The 23,217-nt window shown below is 46.2% G+C and overlaps 1 protein-coding gene across 1 annotated transcript in view; it reads left to right on the top strand.

Annotated features, from left to right (window-relative positions):
- The window catches only part of LOC135221735 (cyclin-C-like), a 113,346-nt gene that overhangs the window by 6,269 nt on the left and 83,860 nt on the right, over positions 1-23,217 (top strand). Inside the window, exon 2 of the mRNA XM_064259539.1 lies at positions 4,831-4,937. Within this exon, the coding sequence (XP_064115609.1) occupies positions 4,831-4,937 (107 nt within the window). The remainder of the gene's footprint in view (positions 1-4,830; positions 4,938-23,217) is intronic.

The raw sequence follows: 23,217 nt of genomic DNA, 5'->3' as shown, positions 1-23,217 counted from the left end.
CAGTGGCGGCAGACCCCTTACCTACAGTGAGAGTTCGTAACTCCTCCTCGGGAAAACGTTTTCTCCTGACGATACGTTTTCCCAGACTCTGAGAGGCCATCGCCGCAAGGCGATGGCTGCTCCTACTCTTCTCCAACTGCTAGTTCCACTGGGAAGGCGAGCGAGTATGCCATTCCTCCCCCCCATTCCCTCTCTCCTTACGGCTACGAGGGAAAGGGGAAGGATCCTACAGAGATTTCTCTGTAGGATCCCACGTTGGGGACTGCGCTAACCAGGGGGGACCTTCGGGTCCTACCTGACGTAAGCCCGGTCGTTCAGGAGGGATCCTGCCCCATTCTCGATTTCTACGGGAATCGAGAGGACCACCAGCCGATATCGTTTGACGAATTCGCGGTGGGGGTTTCGCAGACTGCTTAGAATTCTACGGAATTTCTAGCGCATTCAGAGTGTTAGAGTTTCTTACGATCTCCCAAACACTTAGGCGAGACCACGGTCCAAAGTGAGCGAGACGAGAATCCCCGATATGTTACACGATAATCGGGAACCTCGCCTATGCTCGAATTCCTGGAATTTCTAGCATTAGGAGAAGAGCTGCTGCTGAAAGAAGACTATCTCCACAGTAGGCGACCAAACCTGGAATAGAGAAGGAACGGACGGAATATCCAGTTGGCGGAACTATCGTTCTTTAGTATTCTGTTCACCATTGAAGCTTTCCTTCGAGGAAGACTTCTCCTTCACTCTCTTTAATAGAGAACGAAGGTGGTCAATCTCCAATCCTTATTTTGTTTTGCTTGAAGGAAAGATTTAGGATGGAGATCGTTGTTCAGAATCCTACAAATATACTACGTATATTAACCTCGCGACATGATTCTGCTAAGCAGTTGAATGGTCCGAGGGGTAGGCGCATATCCTGGTTATTCTACGGATTGCGACTTAGACGAAAAGTATTCTAATTGAACTGCAACCCGGTTGCCTGCAACCTCCCAGGAGTTTTCCAGTTTCAATTTTATATACTTATGGTGTTGTCACAACAACACCATTTAAGCTGTTATATTTACCGAAATTCGTTTCGCTTAAATATAATTGCTCGAGGCATATCTTTTATGCTCGGTGGTTCTAGCCGAACGCATTCCTTCGTGGAAAGGATTACTTGGCAACTCAGGATGACGAGTCAGCGACAGCTACTGCGTATTGAATTGCCCGAGGCATTTCAGTATCAGACTACCGCTTTGAGATAGACGGGTGTTTATGTCTTTCTCACCTGCTTGGATTGAATAACAAACCGTATCTCTGCCCAACAATCACGGACTTAAGTCTCTGATTAACGGGGATCCTCTCATACATGAATGACCATCTACTGCTGTGAAACGCTAGTATTCATCGTCTTCGGTATTGCGAAAGAATTTTAAACAAGAGATATCTATTCGACTCTCATCTTTCTGTTTACCGCACGGTAACAGAATTCTGTAATAGTCTCTTGCTGCATCGTATCCCGATAATGCGAATGATTTTTGCGGAATCTGAGTTTGTCCTCAAAATATCTTGTATTCGGAGGTGTACAATTGTTCATTGTTCACCCCGGATTAGCAGATGTATTGAAAGACATCGCCTACTCCCACACCTGCCAGCTCTACTTCCAAACGTTCAGCCCATGAGAAGCAGTTCTTTCAAGCGGCACTCCCCTGTGTTTCATTACTGAAGAACGCCCCCGCTTTTCATTGCACAACGGACAGCAATGAAATGGCGGTTAGCGTTTTCAGTCATTTGTAAGCACAGGTTTTAGAATCTTGAGATTCCTTCTCTCGATTCAGCTGGAAGACGTAGGTTGCATTCATTGCCTACCTTCGTCTTCAACGTCACATAGTGTTGTTTCTCCTTTAAGCTGAGATCCAACGTCTATGAGATTTTCTTGCCATCAGGGACCTCGGTCTTTTGAAGGCAATTGACTTTCGCCTTTTGAGCTTATGCATTAAGAGAATCATCGCCGTGCCGTCCAGCATCGGTGACTAACAAATATTTTATTTGTTTGGTCTCTCAGCATAACTCTTTTAAAGGGCGAAGGTCACGTGACTTACCCGGATGCTTGGACAACTTGCCTCTACTGATTCCGAACCAGTCAGTCGGCAGCTGTCAGAGCGCCCGAGTCAGTTACGAACTATGCTGTGGACTTAGTTCGGTTGTTCCAGAGCAATCATTACTTCGTCTTAATAGCTTTGTCAGTATGAGTACTGTACATAACAAAGTCGAGAAGAGGGATAGGTCATACGACTATTCCCTTCTTTCGTCTTTAGGTAACTGCATGACTTCTCTTGAGAAGTCAAGCACAAGGGATGGGGATTTGTGACGCTCGATTTCGTACCGATCTTCGTAGCGAAGACTCAGAACCCTTAGGTAACTGACGATTGGTTCGAGTCCTTCACCAATACCCTCCCTAATGGACTTCACCGCCTTCGATGCGAAGGAGATGCTGCCTTGTCGCAAGAACTTCTCCGTGGCGCAGGTACTGAAGGCAGGGGTCTGGTCAACCAGACCACAATGCCCTTCCCTTCTACCTTCGGGATATTGCCCACAGGTCCTTGGATCCCTTTTTTCCTTGGACCCGTGTGGCTGCTCAACACGTTGTGTAGCGAACCCAGACCCCCCTCGCAGGCTGAACAGCATCGAGTCCTGGTGTGACCATAAGAATGGATGAGTGAATGAGAGTGTGACTGGCTCCTCTTCCCATCTTTTTTTTCTTCCCCTCTACCTGTGGTTAGAGGGAAAAAACACGGTCGTCCCACCCTGCTGGATAAGGACAAGATGCAGGGTGAGCTACTCAACAGAGCCCCATCCTATCCTTTCACTAGGATAGGAGCGTATATTCCACCACTTCCAATCCAACAAAGGGGGAGGAAGTGGATGCCAGCTTGAGACAACCCATACTTTATGTTGCCTCTTGCAAACAGGAACAAGTTCTTGCTTGCTGGTACGAAGAGATACGCTTGCCTCTCTCTTAGTACTCGGCCCAGAGTCTGACCATTGATCCTGCGGTGCACACCCCGATCAATCGGACAGAGGCTTTGGATCCCTCCCTCGTCTTACGACCAGGGAGGCATTCCAGGGATGGACGAACACCAGTCTGTTCATCAAAAGACTCAGATTCCTCCCACCAAGAAGTGAGTCTTCCTATTGTTAAAGGACCGATGGGTTTGTATTACGTATCGGAACAAATGACAATTTGTCGAAAATTGCATTTTTCCTAACTATACAAAAAACCTGAGGTCCTTTACATATAGTCCCTCCTCATGCCACCCCTCACTCTGTGTATTTTTGCATGGGCCAAAAGCAAAAGTGATTTGTTTACCTCCCAGTCGCGCGGCGCGCGACTGTCGGACAAGCAGTTAACTACCGTTCTCCCCTTGTTCGAAGCTTACGACCGTTCCAGCTGCCGCTAGCTACTTCCTATTGTTAAAGGACCTCAGGTTTTGTATAGTTAGGAAAAATGCAATTTTCGACAAATTGTCATTTCTGGCATACAGTTATTAAAGAAAATCAAAATACTAATATAGACTTAAATCAATGAAAAGTGCTTGCAAAAAAAACAAAAAAACATAATCCACTTATCTGTAGTCTGGTCAGATGTACGACAAGGTTAGAAACATTTGATTGTATCTAGTTTAGAAATATCTGTAATTTTTCGGGGTAATTTGGTTGCAAAAAAGGGATAATAGACATGAATTAAATCAACATTTTTAAATAACAATGTCATTGCATTGTCGTCATAAAAATAACATCAAAATACACAAATTAGTGTGTATTTATTGGCGGAAAAACCTGCAAATGAGTGAGTCCTCCTGCAAATAATTTTCAGATAGATCTCACAGAAAAATCAGCGAATACTAGATGAATCTGTGAATCTCAAGAATGTGAAAAGGGGGTTTGACTATAGTCCTGTTAGGACCACATTATGTCTTTCTTCCTTTGGGTCACTGCCCACAGGTCCTTGGAGCACTTTTTCCTTGGACCTTTGGTGGATGCTCACAAGTTGTGTTTGCTTATCTAGCTACTTCAAAAGTACAAGTTGCATCTTGTTTATAGTGTGCAGTTCTAGAGGTAAGAAGGATGCAAAAGTGGCTGGCCTCTCCCCCCTCCTCATCCGTCTGCTTCTCTTCCTTTGAGTTGAGAATATGACTCGAACTTAACACTTGCTGTTGAGAGTTTGATGCGGTAAGCTTACACATTGATTTTCCTTTTTACTTTTCATATCAAAATCATAGAAGCAAACCTGTTCCTTCCTCTGGAAGTCTGACACTTGATCTTCTGATCTTGCAGTTCTTATACGTATTCAGATCAATGTGTCAGTGGCAGGGCACTCCTCCTCGCTCTTTCGATCAGGAGGAATATTCCAAGTGTGCTGAACTCCAGTCAGTTCTAGAGACTCACTCAGATTCCTCCCACCAATTAGTGAGTCTTCCTATAGTAAAGGACCAAGGGTTTGTATATTGTGTAGGAACAAATCACAGTTGTTGAGAGTATAACTATACAAACCTGAAATCCTTTACACTAGCTTCCCACCACATACCACCCCTCAATCTGATACCTTGTCCGAAAGGCAAATTGGGATTGTTTACATTGGGGCAGGTCTCCCCGCCTACTGGACGGTAGTTACTGCCTAACCACCTTGTTTAAGAATTTTAACGGCCATGTTCAAGCTTCGCTGTAAGTAATTCCTATAGTAAAGGACCTCAGGTATGTATAGTTAGGAAAAATACAATTTACTTTCAAAAATTGTGACAAAAATTGTGATGTGACAATTTCATAAAGTTTTTTAGCTCTGTTATTTTTTTCCAGCCAACAATGGGTCCTTGATAGTCAAGATTTGATTCAGGAGCGACAGGCTGACTTAGAGGTTCTGACTGAAGTAGAATATCACAAGATCATGATATTTTTTGCCAACTGTAAGTGCAGTATATGATTCATGTTGTGATGATAAATATTGAAGTAATGTAGGTTACTTACCATGCTATATTTTTGCAGTAATACATATTGTTATAGATAATATTTTACAAAACCATGCAATGCTATTAACAAGTCATTAATGTTATTATAAAAGTTTGGATTTCTCATTTTGCTGTAAAATTGATCATTACAGTATGTACTCTCTTTCTTCTATTTTGTATAAGTAACTTCCCAAATAATTACGTAGCTAATGTTTCTAACTCGCACGGCAGCTAAAAATTGAAAACTCGCGGTAGCACTTCTATTGTTTTTGTGTAGAGACAATGCCCCGCCCACTTTCAGGAAAGGATGGGCACAACACAGCTGAAGAGTAAAATTTGTTTCTGCTGGTTAATGACTGAACTTCAGCCGTTCTAAGCAGCTTGGCTTTGAATTTGATCACCGGAGGGTTCTTTGGTGTCTGTGTTTGGTGAATTACTCTTGATTTATTTTGTGTTAGCCTTCATGCTATTTTCAGGTAGCTGGGTAGCTTAGGTTTATTTTGACTTTCTTGATTATTGACCAATTGTTTATGTTGTACAGTGGAACTTCGACATACGATAGTCCCAACTCACGAAAAATTCAAGTTACGAAAGCAAATACGAAGATTTTTTGCCTCTGCATACGAAAATAATTCAGGTTACGAAAGGGTGTTACTGTAAAGTCCTGAGATTCGCCCGGACCGCCGAGAACAATTTTAAAACTCGTGCGCCGCCAACTGAGTAGAATCCCCACCATCCTCCCGCTCTCCCGTTGGTTCCTGATGCCAGTCACCGCTGTAAGATCCTGCTCTCCTGTTGGTCAGCATCTCTCCCATCGTGCTCTATGTAAAGGCGTTCTTCGGCCACTCGGTAGCAGCATCGTTATCGTAAGCATGCTAAATTCGTTCGTTCATATACGATTTCGTTTGTTAATGTAAATTCGTGTTAGTGATTTCGCTTTGTACTTTATTGTGTTGTGTGAGAACTTAATTAGTAACTTAATTAACTATGGAGACAAAAATGATTATCAAAGAAGTATGAGGCTGGGAATGCGGTTGAATGTGATTGCTAAGGAATACGGCCGAAATCCGTCGACGATAGGCACCATTCTTAAGCAGAAGGAAGCCATCAAAGCAGCTACACCTTCCAAGGGCATGACTATTTTGCCTAACAAGAGGAGCCACATGCATGATGAGATGGAGAGGCTGCTTCTTCTATGGATTGAGGACAAAGAAATCGCTGGCGATACGATAACCGAGATGGCAATCTGCCAGAAGGCCAGCGCTATTTTCGGTGATCTGATTGTCCAGGCCGGAGACAATGGAGGAGAAAGGACATCGACGGCACCCCCAGACTTCAAGGCTTCTCGTGGGTGGTTTGATAAATTCCGTAAATGGACTGGCATCCATTCGGTGGTGAAGAAATTGAAATTAAAAAAAAAAAATGTAAAGACTATAACAAAAAAAATGTAAAAAAAAAGAATTTAATTTAAAGTTTGTTTCATGACACTACCTGTCAGATATATATATATAGCTGTATTCTCTGAAGTCCGACAGAATTTCAAAACACCCGGCACACGCAGTGATCGGTCAGGTGGTTAGTACCCATTCCCGCTGCTGGGAGGCGGGTATCAGGAACCATTCCCATCTTCTATTCAGATTTTCTCTGTCGCCGGTGCTGTAAACAACTGTTTCCATTACCTCTGCCTAGGATTTTGAAAACTTCTTTTGCCTTGAGTATCCTGATTGTCTTCTCGACCTGCACTTTTGTCCTCTCCTGAATGTTTCGAGGACATTACTCCACAGAAGAGATTCAAGATGTCTTCAGATGAGGACGCTTTTGAGTATTCAGATTGTCCTGAGTTTATTCCTGAGAGAGAGGAGAGGGTGTCCCCTCGCCCATCGTCTTCTCACAGGATGAGTCCTTCTCCTGATCATGGATCCTCGCCATCCAAGAAGAGACTTGTAACGTTGCGTCAACAATTAGCTTCGTTTTTTACAAGAAGAGAGGTAGAACCCCGTCGTAGAAAAGACCTTTGGTTACCTGTCAAGAGATCCAGGCAGTCTCCTTTGTCTTCTCGTTCTTCTACCTCCCCTGCTTCGTCGCCTTCTAGAGGACGTCAACTCAACCGGAAACGCAAAAACGTTCCAGGTGAGAGAGTTTCTAGAAGAGATGAAAGTGACAGGCGCTAGATGTCGCACAGGCGGCCGTCGCCTTTGTCAGGAGGTGGAGAACCTTCAGGAGACTCGCCATGACGACGTTCGTCGGTTCTCTGGGGAGGACCCTCGACCACTTCAAGATTCTTCTGAGCGTAAATCTAGAGGCTATCGTGACGATATACGTCCGATATATCAGGACGTTCAGCGAAGCGGTCAAAAGGAATTCATTCGGAAGCGTTCGATGCAACATGGAATTCTTCAAGACCGAAACTTTTGACAAGAGGACGCTCACGAGGACGCCCCTGTTGAAGCTAGACGTTCTAAACATAGAGGCGTTCATCGAGAAGTTGAAAGGGACACCTTTGAAGACGATCAACGTTCTCCGTATCATGACGCTCGTCAGGACGCTTGCGATGACGAGTTTATAGTTCCTAGACGTCCTTCAATTCAAGACTTCGGTCATGAGGACGCTTTGAAAGACGCGAGACGTCATTTACATCGGAATGAGCGGCAAGAAGCTCGCGAAGTTGCTTTTGAGGACGTTCGATGTCATAAGCGTCAAGACGCTAGCGCATACGATCGTAAGGACGCTTTTGCAGGCGCTCGACGCCTCTTACGTCGGGACGCTCTTCAGGAAGTTAATAAGGACGCTTTGGATGACGCTAAGCGTCCTGCACGTCAGGACGTCCAGATTAATACTGATATTGCTTTTCAAGATAGACGCCCTGCTTTTCAAGAAGTTGATCAGGAGCAGGATGCTGCGCAGGGAACTCCTTTACAGGAACGTGATAAGGACTCGAAGTTGACAACGAAGCAGAAGCAAATTTCTTCGTCTATCCCTACTTCAGAAAGAGGCTCCCTTTTACGAACGGGACCTCGAGGTTTAGTTACTTCCAGAGCTTCCGAGGACCCTTCTGCGATTACCAGAGAAGAAGGAGAGTCTTCAAGTGAATCTCGCCAGGCCGATGAAGAAGATTCTTCGGAGTCATCATCGTCAGACCATAAAACATTGACTCGCCTTTTGAAAGACTTGTTCTCTGACAAGTTTCAGGCTCCAGTTCCGCTCTCTCCGCCTTCTCAACTGACCTCTTCGAAGGCAAGGAAAGTGCCTGGTTTTGTTAAAATGGCTACATCGCTCTCTACTAAAAGAGCGTTTAAAAGAATGCATGATTGGATGGAATCCAGAAAGGCCAAGGGCAAGACTTCCTTTGCGCTACCGCCAGCGAAATTAAGCGTAAGAGCTGGAGTCTGGTACGAGACCGGAGAAGAAGCAGGATTGAGACTTCCTTTTTCTGCTCAAGGTGATTTCTCCAATTTAGTAGACGCGTCGAGGAGGTCTTACCTGTCATCGGCTAAAGTGTCATGGACGATGTCAGAGATGGATCACCACCTTAAAGGCATTTATAAGACGCTGGAAGTTTTTAACTTCTTAGACTGGTGCTTGGGTGCTTTAGACCTGCAGTCTAGGAGCCCTGACTATTTCATTAGAAGAACTATCAAGTGTCCTGTCGTGTATGGACAAGGCAGTGAGGGATGGTTCTGACGAATTGGCATCCCACTTCGCAACTGGAATCTTAAAGAAACGTGCACTGTACTGTAGTTTTACTGCTAAGTCGGTGTCGCCTGCGCAGAAGGCGGAATTGTTATTCGCTCCCTTTTCTTCTAGTATCTTCCCACAAAATATGGTGAGAGATTTGTCGGTGAATCTGCAAGAGAAAGCCACACAGGACCTTTTATCTCAGTCATCGAGACGTCCTGCAGCTCAATCTTCTGCCCGAGTCACTCAAGCTCCTAAGAAGAAGTTTCAGCCCTTTCGTGGCAGAGCTCCCCCTAGAGTTACCTCTAGAGGAAGGGGCTTCTCGAGAGGCAAGACTCCTGCAAAAAGTAGAGGAAAGAAATGACGTCTCTGCCCTTCAGGCACCGGTTGGAGCGAGACTCTTGTTATTCGCAGAAGCTTGGAGAGTAAGAGGGGCGGACACCTGGTCCCTCGAGATAATTGAGAGAGGATACAAGATTCCTTTCCTCTCTGTTCCTCCTTTGAGTGTGAAGCCCATAGATCTGTCGCCGTCATACCAACCGCCGAAGTAACAGATCCTACTTGATCTCCTAGATCAAATGTTAGAAAAGAGAGCCGTAGAATGGGTTCTATCATTGGATTCCCCAGGCTTCTACAACAGGTTATTCCTGGTTCCGAAGCAGTCTGGGGGATGGAGACCTATCCTGGACGTCGGCAGACTGAATCTTTTTGTAATAAAAGAGAAATTCAAGATGGAAACGTCTCAGTCTGTTATGGGAGCCCTAAGGCCAGGGGATTGGATGGTGTCTTTGGACCTACAAGACGCATACTTCCATGTCCCGATCCACCCTCGGTCCAGGAAGTTCCTGAGGTTCGTATTGAAGGGACAGGTCTTCCAGTTCAGAGCTCTCTGCTTCAGCCTAAGTACGGCTCCTATGGTCTTCACACTTCTCATGAGGAACGTAGTGAAGTGGCTCCATCTCTCGAAAATAAGAGTCTCACTCTACCTAGACGATTGGCTCATCCGGTCGTCGTCGGAGGCAAGGTGTCTGGAGGACCTGCATACGACGTTGCAGCTGACGAAGGCCCTGGGCCTATTAGTCAATTTCGAAAAGTCCCATCTGACCCCGACACAGTTCATCGTGTATCTGGGGATTCAGATGGATTCAGCGGCTTTTCGAGCTTTTCCATCTCTAGAACGTCGGCAAAAATGCTTAGAAAAAGTGTCAGCCTTCTTAGGGAAAGAGACATGCTCGGCGAAGGAATGGATGAGTCTGCTGGGGACCATTTCTTCTCTGGAGAAGTTTGTTTCCCTGGGGAGGTTGCACCTCAGGCCGCTCCAGTTTTTCCTGTCAGAAAACTGGGAAAACAAGGAGAATCTAGAAGAGACTTTGAGAATATCTCAGTCGGTCAAAGACCGCCTGAAGTGGTGGCTCGACCCAGTCAAACTTTCGGAAGGATTGTCCCTCGAACTACGGAGCCCCGACCTAGTGTTGTTCTCAGACGCGTCCATGACGGGCTGGGGAGCAACTCGTGGGGTAAGGAGGAAGTGGTCAGGTCTCTGGAGAGGGGAACAGAGGACTTGGCACATAAACCTCAAAGAGTTAGAGGCAATTCGGTTGGCTCTTCAGTTCTTCGAGGGACAAGTTACGGGCCTGATTGTTCAAATCAATTCAGACAACACCACGGCGCTTGCTTATATCAAAAAGCAGGGGGGGACGCACTCTCGTTCCCTGTTCAAGATATCGAGAGAGATTCTGCTTTGGACGAAAGAGAGGAAATAATGATATTGACGAGGTTCATTTCAGGAGTCCAAAACGTACGTGCGGACATCCTCAGCCGTCTAAATCAACTACTTGCAACCGAATGGACTCTACATCTGGAAGTCTGCCAAAAGATGTGGAGACTTTGGGGACGCCCAGTAGTAGATCTATTCGCGACATCGAAAACGGAGAGGCTTCCTGTGTATTGCTCCCCTGTTCTAGACCCAGGAGCGGTAGCTGTAGATGCCATTCTATGGGACTGGACAGGGATGGATGTCTACGCCTTTCCACCGTTCAAACTCCTAGGGGAAGTTATCAGGAAGTTCGCAGCATTGCAAGGAGCCAGAATGACCCTGATAGCCCCGTTTTGGCCGTCAAGCGACTGGTTCACAGAGGTCATGTCCTTTCTGGTGGACTTCCCAAGGATTCTACCAGAAAGAACCGATCTACTCAGACAGCCCCACTTCGAGAGGTATCACAGAAACAGCTCCGCTCTGAGTCTGACTGCATTCAGACTATCGAAAAGTTGGCCAGAGCGAGAGGTTTTTCAAGAGCGGTGGCAAAAGCTATTGCCAACGCAAGAAGAGCTTCCTCTCGAGCTGTTTACCAGTGGAAGTGGGCTGTCTTTAGGAGATGGTGTAGGAGGAAAGACATTTCCTCCTCCAAGACCTCTGTGAGCCAGATCGCTGATTTCCTTCTTCATCTAAGGAATGTGGATAAACTTGCGGTCCCAACGATCAGAGGGTACAAAAGTAGGTTATCAACTGTTTTTCGACATAGAGGTCTAGACTTGACCAACAATAAGGACCTTCATGATCTTTTGAGGTCCTTTGAAACAGCGAAAGTACCACAACTGAAGACTCCCTCTTGGAACTGTTGGATATAAAGTTTCTAAAGTTTTTGATGTCAGGTCCTTTCGAACCTTTGCATACGGCCTCGTTAAAGGACTTGACAAGAAAGGCTATTTTCCTAACTGCTCTGGCCATGGCAAAGAGGTTTAGCGAGATTCAAGGAGTAAGAATGTGGGTTTCAGAGGACACGATGCAGTGTGTTCCCTGATTCCTTCTTTTCTAGCAAAGAACGAAAATCCTTCCAATCCTTGGCCCAAGACCTTTGATATCAAGGGATTAACAGAGATCGTGGGACGAGAAACAGAGAGAGTCCTGTGCCCCGTCAGGGCTCTCAAATTTTATCTGGAAAGAACAAAACAATGTAGAGGCTTATCAGACAATCTGTGGTGTTCTGTAAAAAGGCCAGACTTGCCAATGTCGAAGAATGCCCTAGCGTTCTTTTTAAGAAGCACCATCAGAGAGGCCTCCAAGGGTATCCCCTTTAAGGTGTTGCTGGTGCTGGACAATGCCCCTGGACCACCTTGCCCGCCCAGACTGGAGACTTCAACCCTAATGTCAAGGTGGTTTACCTTCCACCTAATACCACGGCCCTTTTACAGCCTATGGACCAAGGAGTGATTGCTTCGTTCAAGGCCTACTACTTACGAAGGACAATTGCTATGGCTTTACAGGCAACTGAAACCAAGAAGGACTTGACTCTGAAGGACTTTTGGAAATCCTACAACATCCCTTGATGCTGTAAAGAACATTGCTAATTCCTGGGAGGAGGTAAGCAAACAAACATGAATGGTGTCTGGAAGAAAATTTGTCCTCAATTTGTGAATGATTTCCATGGGTTTGAGGACACAGTTCAGCTAGTTGTCAAGAACGTTGTTGCCCTGAGTAAGGAAATCAATTTGGAGATGGAGGTTGATGATGTTACAGAGCTGCTGGAGTCTCATGGCGAGGAGTTATCTGCTGAGGACCTGATACAACTGGAGAAGCAGATGATAGAGGAAGAAGAAGAAGCACACCCACCCAGAGCCTAAGGCTTTCACAAGGCAGGACTTGACAAGAGGTTTTGCAGAGTTGCAGCAAGCGTTGTTAACTTTTGAGGCTCAGGATCCCAACTTGGACAGGTTCACTAGGGTTTCCAGAGGCGTCATGGATTTGATGCAGTGTTACAAGGAGATCTTGGATGAAAAGAGGTCGCTCTCGTTCAGACTAACCTGGAGCAGTATTTTAAGAAGGTGGAGAGGCCTGCAGGAGATCCTGTACCTCTACCTCAGCTGCCTCTGCTAATCCAGACTCGCCTGCCCCACAATCTCCAGCACCTTCTGAATGTTCTGCTAACCCAGACTTTCACCTGCCCCAGTATCTCCAGCACTTCTGTAGGTTCGCCTCACCTAAAGACTCACCTGCCCCAGCATCTCCAGTAGTATGTTCTGCCTCACCTCAAGAATCACCTGCCTCAGCATCACCAGTAGTATGTTCTGCCTCACCTCAAGAATCACCTGCCTCAGCATCTCCAGCATCTTCTGGAGGTTCTTTTTCTCTTCACTAACCTCCCCCAGTCTCTCCAGCACCGCAGCTTCCTCTCCAGTGTGCAAGCCAATCAAATTAATAAAGGTAAGGAATTGTTCTCTCGTTGTTATTGATAGGTATTTACATTAAATCATGTGGTATTTTTTAATGTTCCGACTTACGCTGAAAATCGTGTTACGACGCATCTTAAGAACGGATCAACGTCGTAACTCGAGGACCCCCTGTATATATATACCTGACAGGTAAGTGTCATGAACAAAATGATATGTATGATACAAAGAGTTTGTTCATACTTACCTTGCAGATATATATATAATCAAGTTACCCACCCACTCCCCTCAGGGGGACAGTGGCACTAGAAAATCTGAATAGAAGATGGGAATGGTTCCTGATACCCGACTCCCAGCGGCGGGAATGGGTACTAACCACCTGGCCGATCACTGCGTGTGCCGGGAGTTTTGAAATTCTGTCGGACTTCAGAGAATACAGCTATATATATATATCTGCCAGGTAAGTATGAATAAACTTTATTGTATCATAACAATATCATTTTTTTGTAAAGTTAAGTGTTTGTTAAAGTGTTTCGTAAAGTTCAGTGTTAATGTTTCCTGTCATTTTTAAATATGTTTTGTAAAGTTACCGTATATACTCAAGTAACGTGCGATCTCGCATATCATGCGACCCCAAAATTTTCACCAATAAACAGTGGTTTTGTCATGTATCTCATGTATCATGCGAGTTCCTTTTCCGAGTTCATAAGGTGGGTTTAGCATGCTAATGGCCGAGTCGTTCAGATGTGTGCTGCTGCTAGTGAAGTTACGGTAATTTTCTTACTAATCTTGAGAATTTAATAGAAGATCTCAAGATTAAAAAAGAATACCAAGATAATAAAATAATTGTAAAAATAACACACCTTGGAGTCCTAAATCATTCTCTCTCTCTCTCTCTCTCTCTCTCTCTCTCTCTCAGAAATAAATACTGTAATTTGAATCTTTCACCAACGGGTATCAGTAAATGTGTAGACATTGTGTGCATGTTTAAAAAGATGTGCAGTACACACATTCCGATGTTTCGGTTTTTGGAATTTTTCAATCTCGGAAATGTGAGGTCAGATGCATAATCAAACAAACATCACTACTGCAGCAAAAACATTTTTTTCCTTTATGTTTTTCATTATTGTTATTTACTAATTACAGTTTATTTAAATAAATATTAATATAATACTGTTACATGAATGTGAGATAATTAAGATCACCTATAATAAAATAGTGGGACAATTAATATCATATGTTCACTAATAGCTATTATTTATTTTCAAAACAAACATTCCGTAAAACGTAAAAAATATATGTACATAACAATCAAAATCTAATAATGTTTTGCAGTTCAACTTGTGAATTTCAACAATAAGTATGACTATATATTTCACCATATCGATCTTGCAGTTGAAGAGTCGTAAAATTTGAGGATGGTCCGGGAAAAGGATTTGTACTTTGTGATTAACGTATCGCTACAACACCATGTGGATTTTTCATACCACATATTGATGACGCATCGCTACGACACACTGGTATTTTTCATACCCGTATACATTAAAGTTAAAATGATCATATTATATTATTGTTTTCACGAAGAAATAATTATATAAAGAAAATTATTGAGTAATTTTTGCCGTCAGCAGTCAGAAAATCACGAACATGGTAACGTTCAAACTTAGTGTCATCCACGGCATATGTCTATAAATAGAACAGAAGCAGAGGGCAGTCATTGGATAACAGATCTCCATGGCTACCAACCAGCCAATCAGGTGTTAGTTATACTACTCTGTGAATTTCTTAGAATGAACGTTTACACGTAATACACGGGAAGCTAACGATGATGCGTGTGCTTTGCATACAGTACGTAGTTTTTGTTTTTATTAGTGTATTCTCTCTCTCTCTCTCTCTCTGGTTAATCATGGGATTTTCCACGGTCAACTCTTGGGATTAGTAAGAAAAATGCGTTTATTTGAGTAGCAGTAGCAGCAGCTGCAGCGCACACCCACCCAAACAATAGTTTTTATACATTCAACTTCCCTGCCAGATATATACTTAGCTATAGACTCCGTCGTCTCCGACAGAATTTCAAATTTCGCGGCACACGCTACAGGTAGGTCAGGTGATCTACCGCCCTGCCCTGGGTGGCAGGACTAGGAACCATCCCCGTTTCTAAATTCGAATTCTTCTGTCGCCCAGGACCATCAACATGTTGTTGGTTCCTCTCGATTGGTTTTTCTTTTTTCACCGGCAATTGATCTTCTTGACCGACTTTTGGTGACGTATCTGGATTGTGGATTGGCATACGCTTTTTGTGGACTGTTTTGTGGACTGATTTTGGATTTTTCTTTAAATATGTCTGACTCTGGTATGGTTGTGAGACGTTGTGTGAATGTAGGCTGTAAGGTGAGGTTGCCGAAAGCTTCGGTAGACCCTCACACGGTATGCAAGAGGTGCAGGGAGTATGAATGTTCTTTTACTAATACGTGTAAAGAATGTGAGAACTTGAGTGAGAACGAATGGAAGAATCTAACTAATTATTTTAAAAAAGTTAGAAAGAGAAAGAGTGAGGAAGGCTTCTCATAGAAGTTTAAGTAGTTCTAGATCTGAACTAATTCCAAGCTTGGGATCTTCCCCAAGGGTAAGTATTGCTACTTCTCCTTCCATTGCAGCCCCTTCTCTCCTATTGCAGAACCTGTAGATCCAGCGAAAGAACTTGCAGATCTAAAAGCAGCCTTCAAAGTGATGGAAAACAAAATGGCTGCCATACAAGGTAAGGCTAGTGATTTGTCAGTGGACAGTGATATGAGTGTCCCCAGTGTAGTGGAGGGGGCATCTGGTCGGCTCAGCAACGCTCCTAGGTCTAGACTCTTCCAAGCTCACATGCCCAGAGGAGAAGGAATGTCGAAAGCCGAAAGGAGGTTGTGGAGAATCCCCACCGATCAGGTGTCCCTTCGGCGGTTTCTGTGACACCCCAGACTGCCAAGGACCGCTATTGTAAAAGCGTCCTAAGTAAGTGTTTCTCGTCGTCGGGATCTTCATCACCGAGACGTGATTGGAGAGATTCCGATCGATCTCGGCCTCTCAAGAGGAGTTGGAGGGCGCACCGACTATCGACTCGAGCCCTGAAAACTTCCCTGAGGAGTCTCCATCGGGAGTTAAGAAGGCAAGAAGAGCCATTCTTTCAACCAGAGTGAGAAGGAGCAGGAGGTGGAGGCTAATGGACTCCTCCCCTCCTCCTTCCCCTCCTCCCGAAGAGGATAAGATGAGGCTACTAAGAGGTTCATGATGGCGATGCAGGAACAGATTTCGTCGTTTGTAGGAGTCCTGTCAAAGGAGCCTCCAGAAAGGAAAGACACTTCCTTCCTATTAAAAGATCCTCCAGAACGTATGGAGGTATCTACCTCCAGGATCGATATCCTACCGAGTGAGGGTTTCCGGTACGAACTGGATGAAACAATTAGACGTCTGGCACCGGCCAGGAGTGAGGAGTCACCCAGGAGGCAGGAGCCAAGAGCAGGACGTGAGGAGTCAACCAGGAGGCAGGAGCCCAGAGCCAAGAGTGTGGAGGCATCCAGGCAAGAGGCAAGAGCCAGGAGGCAAGAGGCAGGAGGCAGGAGGCAAGAGGCAAGAGCCAGGGAGCCAGGAGGCAGGATCAGGAGGCAGGAGTCAGGAGGTCGGAGGTCAGCAGGAGTCCGGAGTCAGGAGGCAGGAGTCAGGAGTCAGGAGGCAGGAGTCAGGAGCCAGGAGGCAGGAGTCAGGAGGCCAAGAGTCATGAGCCAGGAGTCAAGAGTCGGGGACTCGTTCCTGGAGGTTATGACTCTTCGCCAAATAGGAGCTCCTCTCCTTCAGAACATAGGAGGTCTTGGAAGGACTCTCCCTCAAAACGTGAATGAACTTTCTCCTTCGTCTGATCGAGGGTTAGACGAGTTGTCTGACGACGAACCTCCTGCTAATGAGGGACTTTCTAGTTACAAAGTCTTGGCCTCATTACTACTACAAGATTTGAGATTCTCTTAGTCCTGCGGCTCCTCCTTCTCCTCGTTCGCTCTTTCGACTCAGCTACGGCTAAATCGTCGGCCTTCTTGAAAATGAAGCCTGCGATATCAATGAAAAAGGCGCTCCATTCTTTAGATTCTTGGATGGACAAGAAGAAGGAGTTTAGGAAAGACGGTATTCTGCATGCCTCCTTCCAGATTGCACGGGAAGAGAGTAATTTTGGTATGGGACAGGAGAGACTATGGGTCTTTCTCTACCTGCCTCTGCAGATGCCGACTTTGCCAATTTAGTGGAGGCCTCTAGACGTCACTCCTTAGGATCGGTCAGAACGACGTGGAGCACTTCAGAGTTGAACCACTTTCTAAAGGGACTTTTTGTCACTTTAGAGGTGTTCAACTTTCTGGATTGGTCACTCGGAGTGTTCTGGCCAACAAATCTAAGGATCCGGAGTTTCTGAAGAACCCAGAAATTCTCCATAGCGTCCTGTCCTGCATGGACAAGGCAGTACAGGACTTGGTTTTCGGTGAAGTGGCTTCACTTTTGGTGCTGGTCTCCTGAAAAAGAGATCAGTGTATGGTTCCCTTTTATCGAAAGGGGTTTCTCCGAGCCAGAGGACTGCCTTACTGTTCGCCCCTCTATCAGATCATCTGTTTCTTCTCAGTTAGTCAAGGATATATCTCGCTCACTAACTGAGAAGGCGACACAAGACCTACTTACGCAAACGTCCAAGAAAGGACGACCGGTAGTGGCGACGGTTTTAAGAAGGAATCTCGTCCTACTCAGCGCCCTTTCTGTGGAGGTGCAGCGGCTCGTCCCCCTGCCAGAAAGAAGAGCTCTGAAAAGAGAGGAAGGTCTTCATTTAGGCCTTCAAGAAATCGAAGTGACTTGTTGCTCCTCCAAGCACCAGTGGGCGCCAGACTCCTGAACTTTGCAGGAGTATGGGCACAAAGGGGTAGCCGACCTTTGGTCAGTGTCGGTCCCTGAAGAAGGGATATGTAATCCCCTTCGACGACAGCCCGCCCCTAACATCTACGCCTCGGGAACTGTCAGCGAGGTACAGAGACCCGTTAATGCGAAAGACTCTCCTTCAAATGGTGGAGCAAATGTGGGAAAAGAGGCCATCGAACTTGTGCAGGATCCACAATCCCCGGGATTTTACAAATCGCCTTTTTCTAGTACCAAAGGCATCGGGGGGGTGGAGGCCAGTTCTGGACGTAAGCGCTCTGAATCGCTTCGTACAGAAAAAGAAGTTTCGTATGGAAACGTCCGCCTCTGTAATGTCGGCGCTTCGCCCAGGAGATTGGATGGTCTCTCTGGACTGCAAGACGCCTATTTCCACGTTCCCATTCACCATTTGTCAAAGAAATATCTTCGCTTTGTGATAGGAGACAAGATCTTTCAGTTCAGGGCTCTGTGCTTCGGACTGTCTACAGCCCCACAAGTATTCACCAACTGATGGCGAAATGTAGCAAGATGGCTTCACCTAGAGGGGATAAACATCTCCCTCTACTTGGACGACTGGCTGATCAGGGCCAAGTCGAAGAGTCAGTGCTTGGAGGACTTAGAAGTAACAAGGAACATGATGATTCGCTAGGGTTGCTCGTCAACCTCGAGAAGTCACAACTGACCCCAACCAGAACTTGGTCTATCTGGGGATTCAGATGGATTCTCGGGGTTTTCGGGTATATCCTTCGCGAGAAAGAATCGCTCGAGGTTTGTCGAGAATCTCGAGCTTCTTAGAAAGAAAGGAACAGCTCAGCGAGGGATTACCTGAGCCTTCTAGGGACCCTGTCCTCATTGGAAAACAGTTCTTCTCGCTAGGAGACTTCACCTCCGCCCTCTTCAGTTTTCCTCAAAGAGGTGTGGGAGTTGGAAGACGGGTCAACTCTCGGACGTCTTTCCAACTTCCACAAGAGAAAGATCATATGAAGTGGTGGATCCCTCGGCTTCAAAAGAACGAAGGCGTATCGCTTGCCCTGCAGAACCCAGACCAAGTGTTGTTTACCGACGCTTCGGAGTCGGGATGGGGAGCGACGCTGGGAGCAAGAGAGGTGTCAGCACCTGGACAAAGGAACAGGTGTCCTGGCACATCAATTGCAAGGAACTTGTGGCCATACACCTAGCCTTAAAGTTCTTCGAACAGATAGTCAGAGACGGGGTGATACAGATAAACTCAGACAACACCACGGCTCTGGCTTACATACGCAAGCAAGGAGGCACGCACTCTTTCTCCCTCTATCAGTTGACAAGACACCTGTTAACCTGGACGGAAGAAAGAGGCATAACTCTCCTCACAAGGTTTGTTCAAGGGATCAAGAATGTGAGAGCGGACAGACTGAGCAGGAGAAACCAGGTCCTTCCCACAGAATGGACTCTTCACGAAGAAGTGTGTCGAAGTCTTTGGTCCCTGTGGGGGAGACCTCACATAGACCTGTTTGCGACGTTCCTCTCCAAAAGAATAGAGACCTTTTGCTCTCTAGTAGAAGATCCGAGAGCCTTCGCAATAGACGCGTTTCTCATGGATGGTCGGGTGTGGACACTTACGCCCTTTCCCCCGTTCAAATCCTGGGGGAAGTGCTCAGGAAGTTCGTAGCTTCGAAGAGCACGAGTTGATACTCATAGCCCATTTTGGCCAGCCCAGGAATGGTTCACGGAGGTACTGGAGTGGATTAGTGGACTTCCCCAGATCGCTTCCCAACAACAGACAACGATCTACTCAGACAACCCCACTTCGAGAGGTTTCATCACAACCTCCTCCCAGGTCTCGCTCTGACTGCTTTCGATATCGAAAGACTGTCAGAGCGAGAGGCTTTTTCTCGCAAGGCTGCGGGCTCATATCACTAGAGCCCGCAGAGCTTCGACGAGAAGAGTATACCAGTCGAAGTGGGAAGTCTTTAGGAGGTGGTGTAAGGGTCAGAAGCTGTCCTCCTCCAGTACCTCTATAGTGAATATTGCCGATTTCCTCCTCTTTCTGAGAGAGGAATCACACCTATCTGTCTCGACAATAAAAGGATACCGAAGCATGCGTGTCTTCAGTATTCAGGAATCGAGGCCTGGACATTGCTAACGACAAAGATCTACACGATCTAATTAGATCTTTTGAGACTTCGAAAGCAGCTACTCCTAGAACACCTAGTTGGAATAATAGACGTGGTCCTGAAATTCCTCTCATCGGATAAATTCGAACCTTTACATCTCGCGTCCTTCCGCGACGTCACTAGGAAATGCTTGTTCCTGGTGGCTCTCGCTACAGCCAAGAGGACGAGCGAATTACACGCTCTGGATTCCACCCGGTGGGGTTCAAAGGAGATGCTGCCATCTGTTCTTTCCAGACAATGTTTCTGGCAAAGAACGAAAACCCATCAAAGCCTTGGCCCAGAAGTTTTGAGGTAAAAGGCCTATCTAACCTGGTAGGCAGAGAGATAGAGAGATCTCTCTGTCCAGTGAGAGCTCTTAAATACTATTTAGAGAGGAGAGGCAGATGGGAGCTTGTCAACAAGGTCTTTTGGTGTGCAGTGAAGAAACCCCAAAACGACTCATGTCCAAGAACGCCTTGGCTTTCTTTGTGAGAAGCGTTATTACGGACGCTCACAAGAACTGCTCGGAGGAATCCTTCGGTCTTCTAAAGGTCAAGACGCATGAAGTAAGAGCAGTAGCAACGTCCTTGGCGTTCCAAAAGAATGTGTCTCTGAAGAATATCATTGAGGACTACATATTGGAGGTGCAATTCAGTGTTTGCATCTCATTATCTGAAGGAGTGAGAGTGACCTATGAGAAGTGCTTCTCGCTAGGTCCTTTTGTATCAGCAGATACAGTACTGGGTCTTGGAGCAAAGACTGATCCTTAATTTTGTGTTTTATACATTCAACTTCCCTGCCAGATATATACTTAGCTATAGACTCCGTCGTCTCCGACAGAATTTAAATTTTCGCGGCACACGCTACAGGTAGGTCAGGTGATCTACCAGCCCTGCCCTGGGTGGACAGGACTAGGAAACCATCCCCGTTTTCTAATCAGAAATTCTTCTGTCGCCCGGACCATCAAACCATTGTTGTTGGTTCCTCTCGAATTGGTTTTTTCTTTTTTGCACCGGCAATTGATCTTCTTGACCGACTTTTGGTGACGTATCTGGATTGTTGGATTGGCATACGCTTGTGGACTGTTTTGTGGACTTGATTTTGGTTTTGGATTTTCTTTAAATATGTCTGACTATGGTATGGTTGTGAGACGTTGTGTGAATGTAGGCTGTAAGGTGAGGTTGCCGAAAGCTTCGGTAGACCCTCACACGGTATGCAAGAGGTGCAGGGAGTATGAATGTTCTTTTACTAATACTTGTAAAGAATGTGAGAACTTGAGTGAGAACGAATGGAAGAATCTAACTAATTATTTAAAAAAGTTAGAAAGAGAAAGAGTGAGGAAGGCTTCTCATAGAAGTTTAAGTAGTTCTAGATCTGAACTAATTCCAAGCTTGGGATCTTCCCCAAGGGTAAGTATTGCTACTTCTCCTTCCATTGCAGCCCCTTCTCCTATTGCAGAACCTGTAGATCCAGCGAAAGAACTTGCAGATCTAAAAAGCAGCCTTCAAAGTAATGGAAACAAAATGGCTGCCATACAAGGTAGGCTAGTGATTTGTCATTAGACAGTGATATAAGTGTCCCCCAGTGTAGTGGAGGGGGGGCATCTGGTCGGCTCAGCAACGCTCCTAGGTCTAGACCTCTTCCAAGCTCACATGCCCAGAGGAGAAGGAATGTCGAAAGCCGAAAGGAGGTTGTGGAGAATCCCCACCGATCAGGTGTCCCTTCGGCGGTTTCTGTGACACCCCAGACTGCCAAGGACCGCTATTGTAAAAGCGTCCTAAGTGAGTGTTTCTCGTTGTCGTGGGATCTTCATCACCGAGAGTGATTGGAGAGATTCCGATCGATCTCGGCCTCTCAAGAGGAGTTGGAGGGCGCCGACTATCGACTCGAGCCCTGAAAACTTCCCGGAGGAGTCTCCATCGGGAGTTAAGAAGGCAAGAAGAGCCATTCTTCCAAACCAGAGTGAGAAAGGAGGGCAGGAGGGTGGAGGCTATGGACATGCCTCCCCTCCTCCTTCCCCTCCTCCTGAAGAGGATAAAGAGGAGGCTACCTAAGAGGTTCATGATGGCGATGCAGGAACAGATTTCGTCGTTTGTAGGAGTCCTGTCAAAGGAGCCTCCTAGAAGGAAAGACATTCCCTTCCTATTAAAAGATCCTCCAGACGTATGGAGGTGTCTACCTCCAGGATCGATACTCCTACCCCGAGGTGAGGTTTCCAGGTACGAACCTGGATGAAACTATCAGACGTCTGGCACGGCCAGGAGTGAGGAGTCACCAGGAGGCAGGAGCCAAGAGCCAGGAGTGAGGAGTCAACTAGAGGCAGGAGCCCAGAGCCAAGAGTGTGGAGGCATCCAGGCAAGAGGCAAGAGCCAGGAGGCAAGAGCCAGGAGGCAAGAGGCAGGAGGCAGGAGCCAAGAGGCAGGAGCCAGGAGCCAGGAGGCAGGAGTCAGGAGGCAGGAGCCAGGAGTCCGGAGTCAGGAGGCAGGAGTCCGGAGTCAGGAGCAGGAGTCAGGAGTCAGGAGGCAGGAGTCAGGAGCCAGGAGGCAGGAGTCAGGAGGCAAGAGGTCAAGAGCCAGGAGTCAAGAGCGGGGACTCGTTCCTGGAGGTTATGACTCTTCGCCAAATAGGAGCTCCTCTCCTTCAGAACATAGGAGGTCTTGGAAGGACTCTTCCTCAAAACGTGAACTTTCTCCTTCGTCGGATCGAGGGTTAGACGAGTGGTCTGACGACGAACCTCCTGCTAATGATGGGGACTTTCTAGTTACAAAGTCTTGGCCTCTTACTACTACAAGAGTTTGGAGATTCTCTTAGTCCTGCGGCTCCTCCTTCTCCTCGTTCGCTCTTTTCGAGCTCAGCATACGGCTAAATCGTCGGCCTTCTTGAAAATGAAGCCTGCGATATCAATGAAGAAGGCACTCCATTCCTTCTAGATTCTTGGATGGACAAGAAGAAGAGTTAGGAAAGACGGTATTCTGCATGCCTCCTTCCAGATTGCACGGGAAGAGAGGTATTTGGTATGGGACAGGAGAGACTATGGGTCTTTCTTTACCCGCCTCTGCAGATGCCGACTTTTCCAGTTTAGTGGAGGCCTCTAGACGTCACTCCTTAGGATCGGTCAGAGCGACGTGGAGCACTTCAGAGTTGAACCACTTTCTAAAGGGACTTTTTGTCACTTTAGAGGTGTTCAATTTTCTGGATTGGTCACTCGGAGTTCTGGCCAACAAATCTAAGGATTCGGAGTTTCTGAAGAACCCAGAAATTCTCCATAGCGTACTGTCCTGCATGGACAAGGCAGTACAGGACGGTTCAGGTGAAGTGGCTTCACTTTTTGGTGC

Source organism: Macrobrachium nipponense, chromosome 20, assembly GCF_015104395.2.
Source record: "Macrobrachium nipponense isolate FS-2020 chromosome 20, ASM1510439v2, whole genome shotgun sequence".
Classification (NCBI taxonomy): Eukaryota; Metazoa; Arthropoda; class Malacostraca; order Decapoda; family Palaemonidae; genus Macrobrachium; species Macrobrachium nipponense.
The sequence above is the reverse complement of the archived record's forward strand: the minus strand, read 5'-3'. Positions and strand labels throughout refer to the sequence as shown.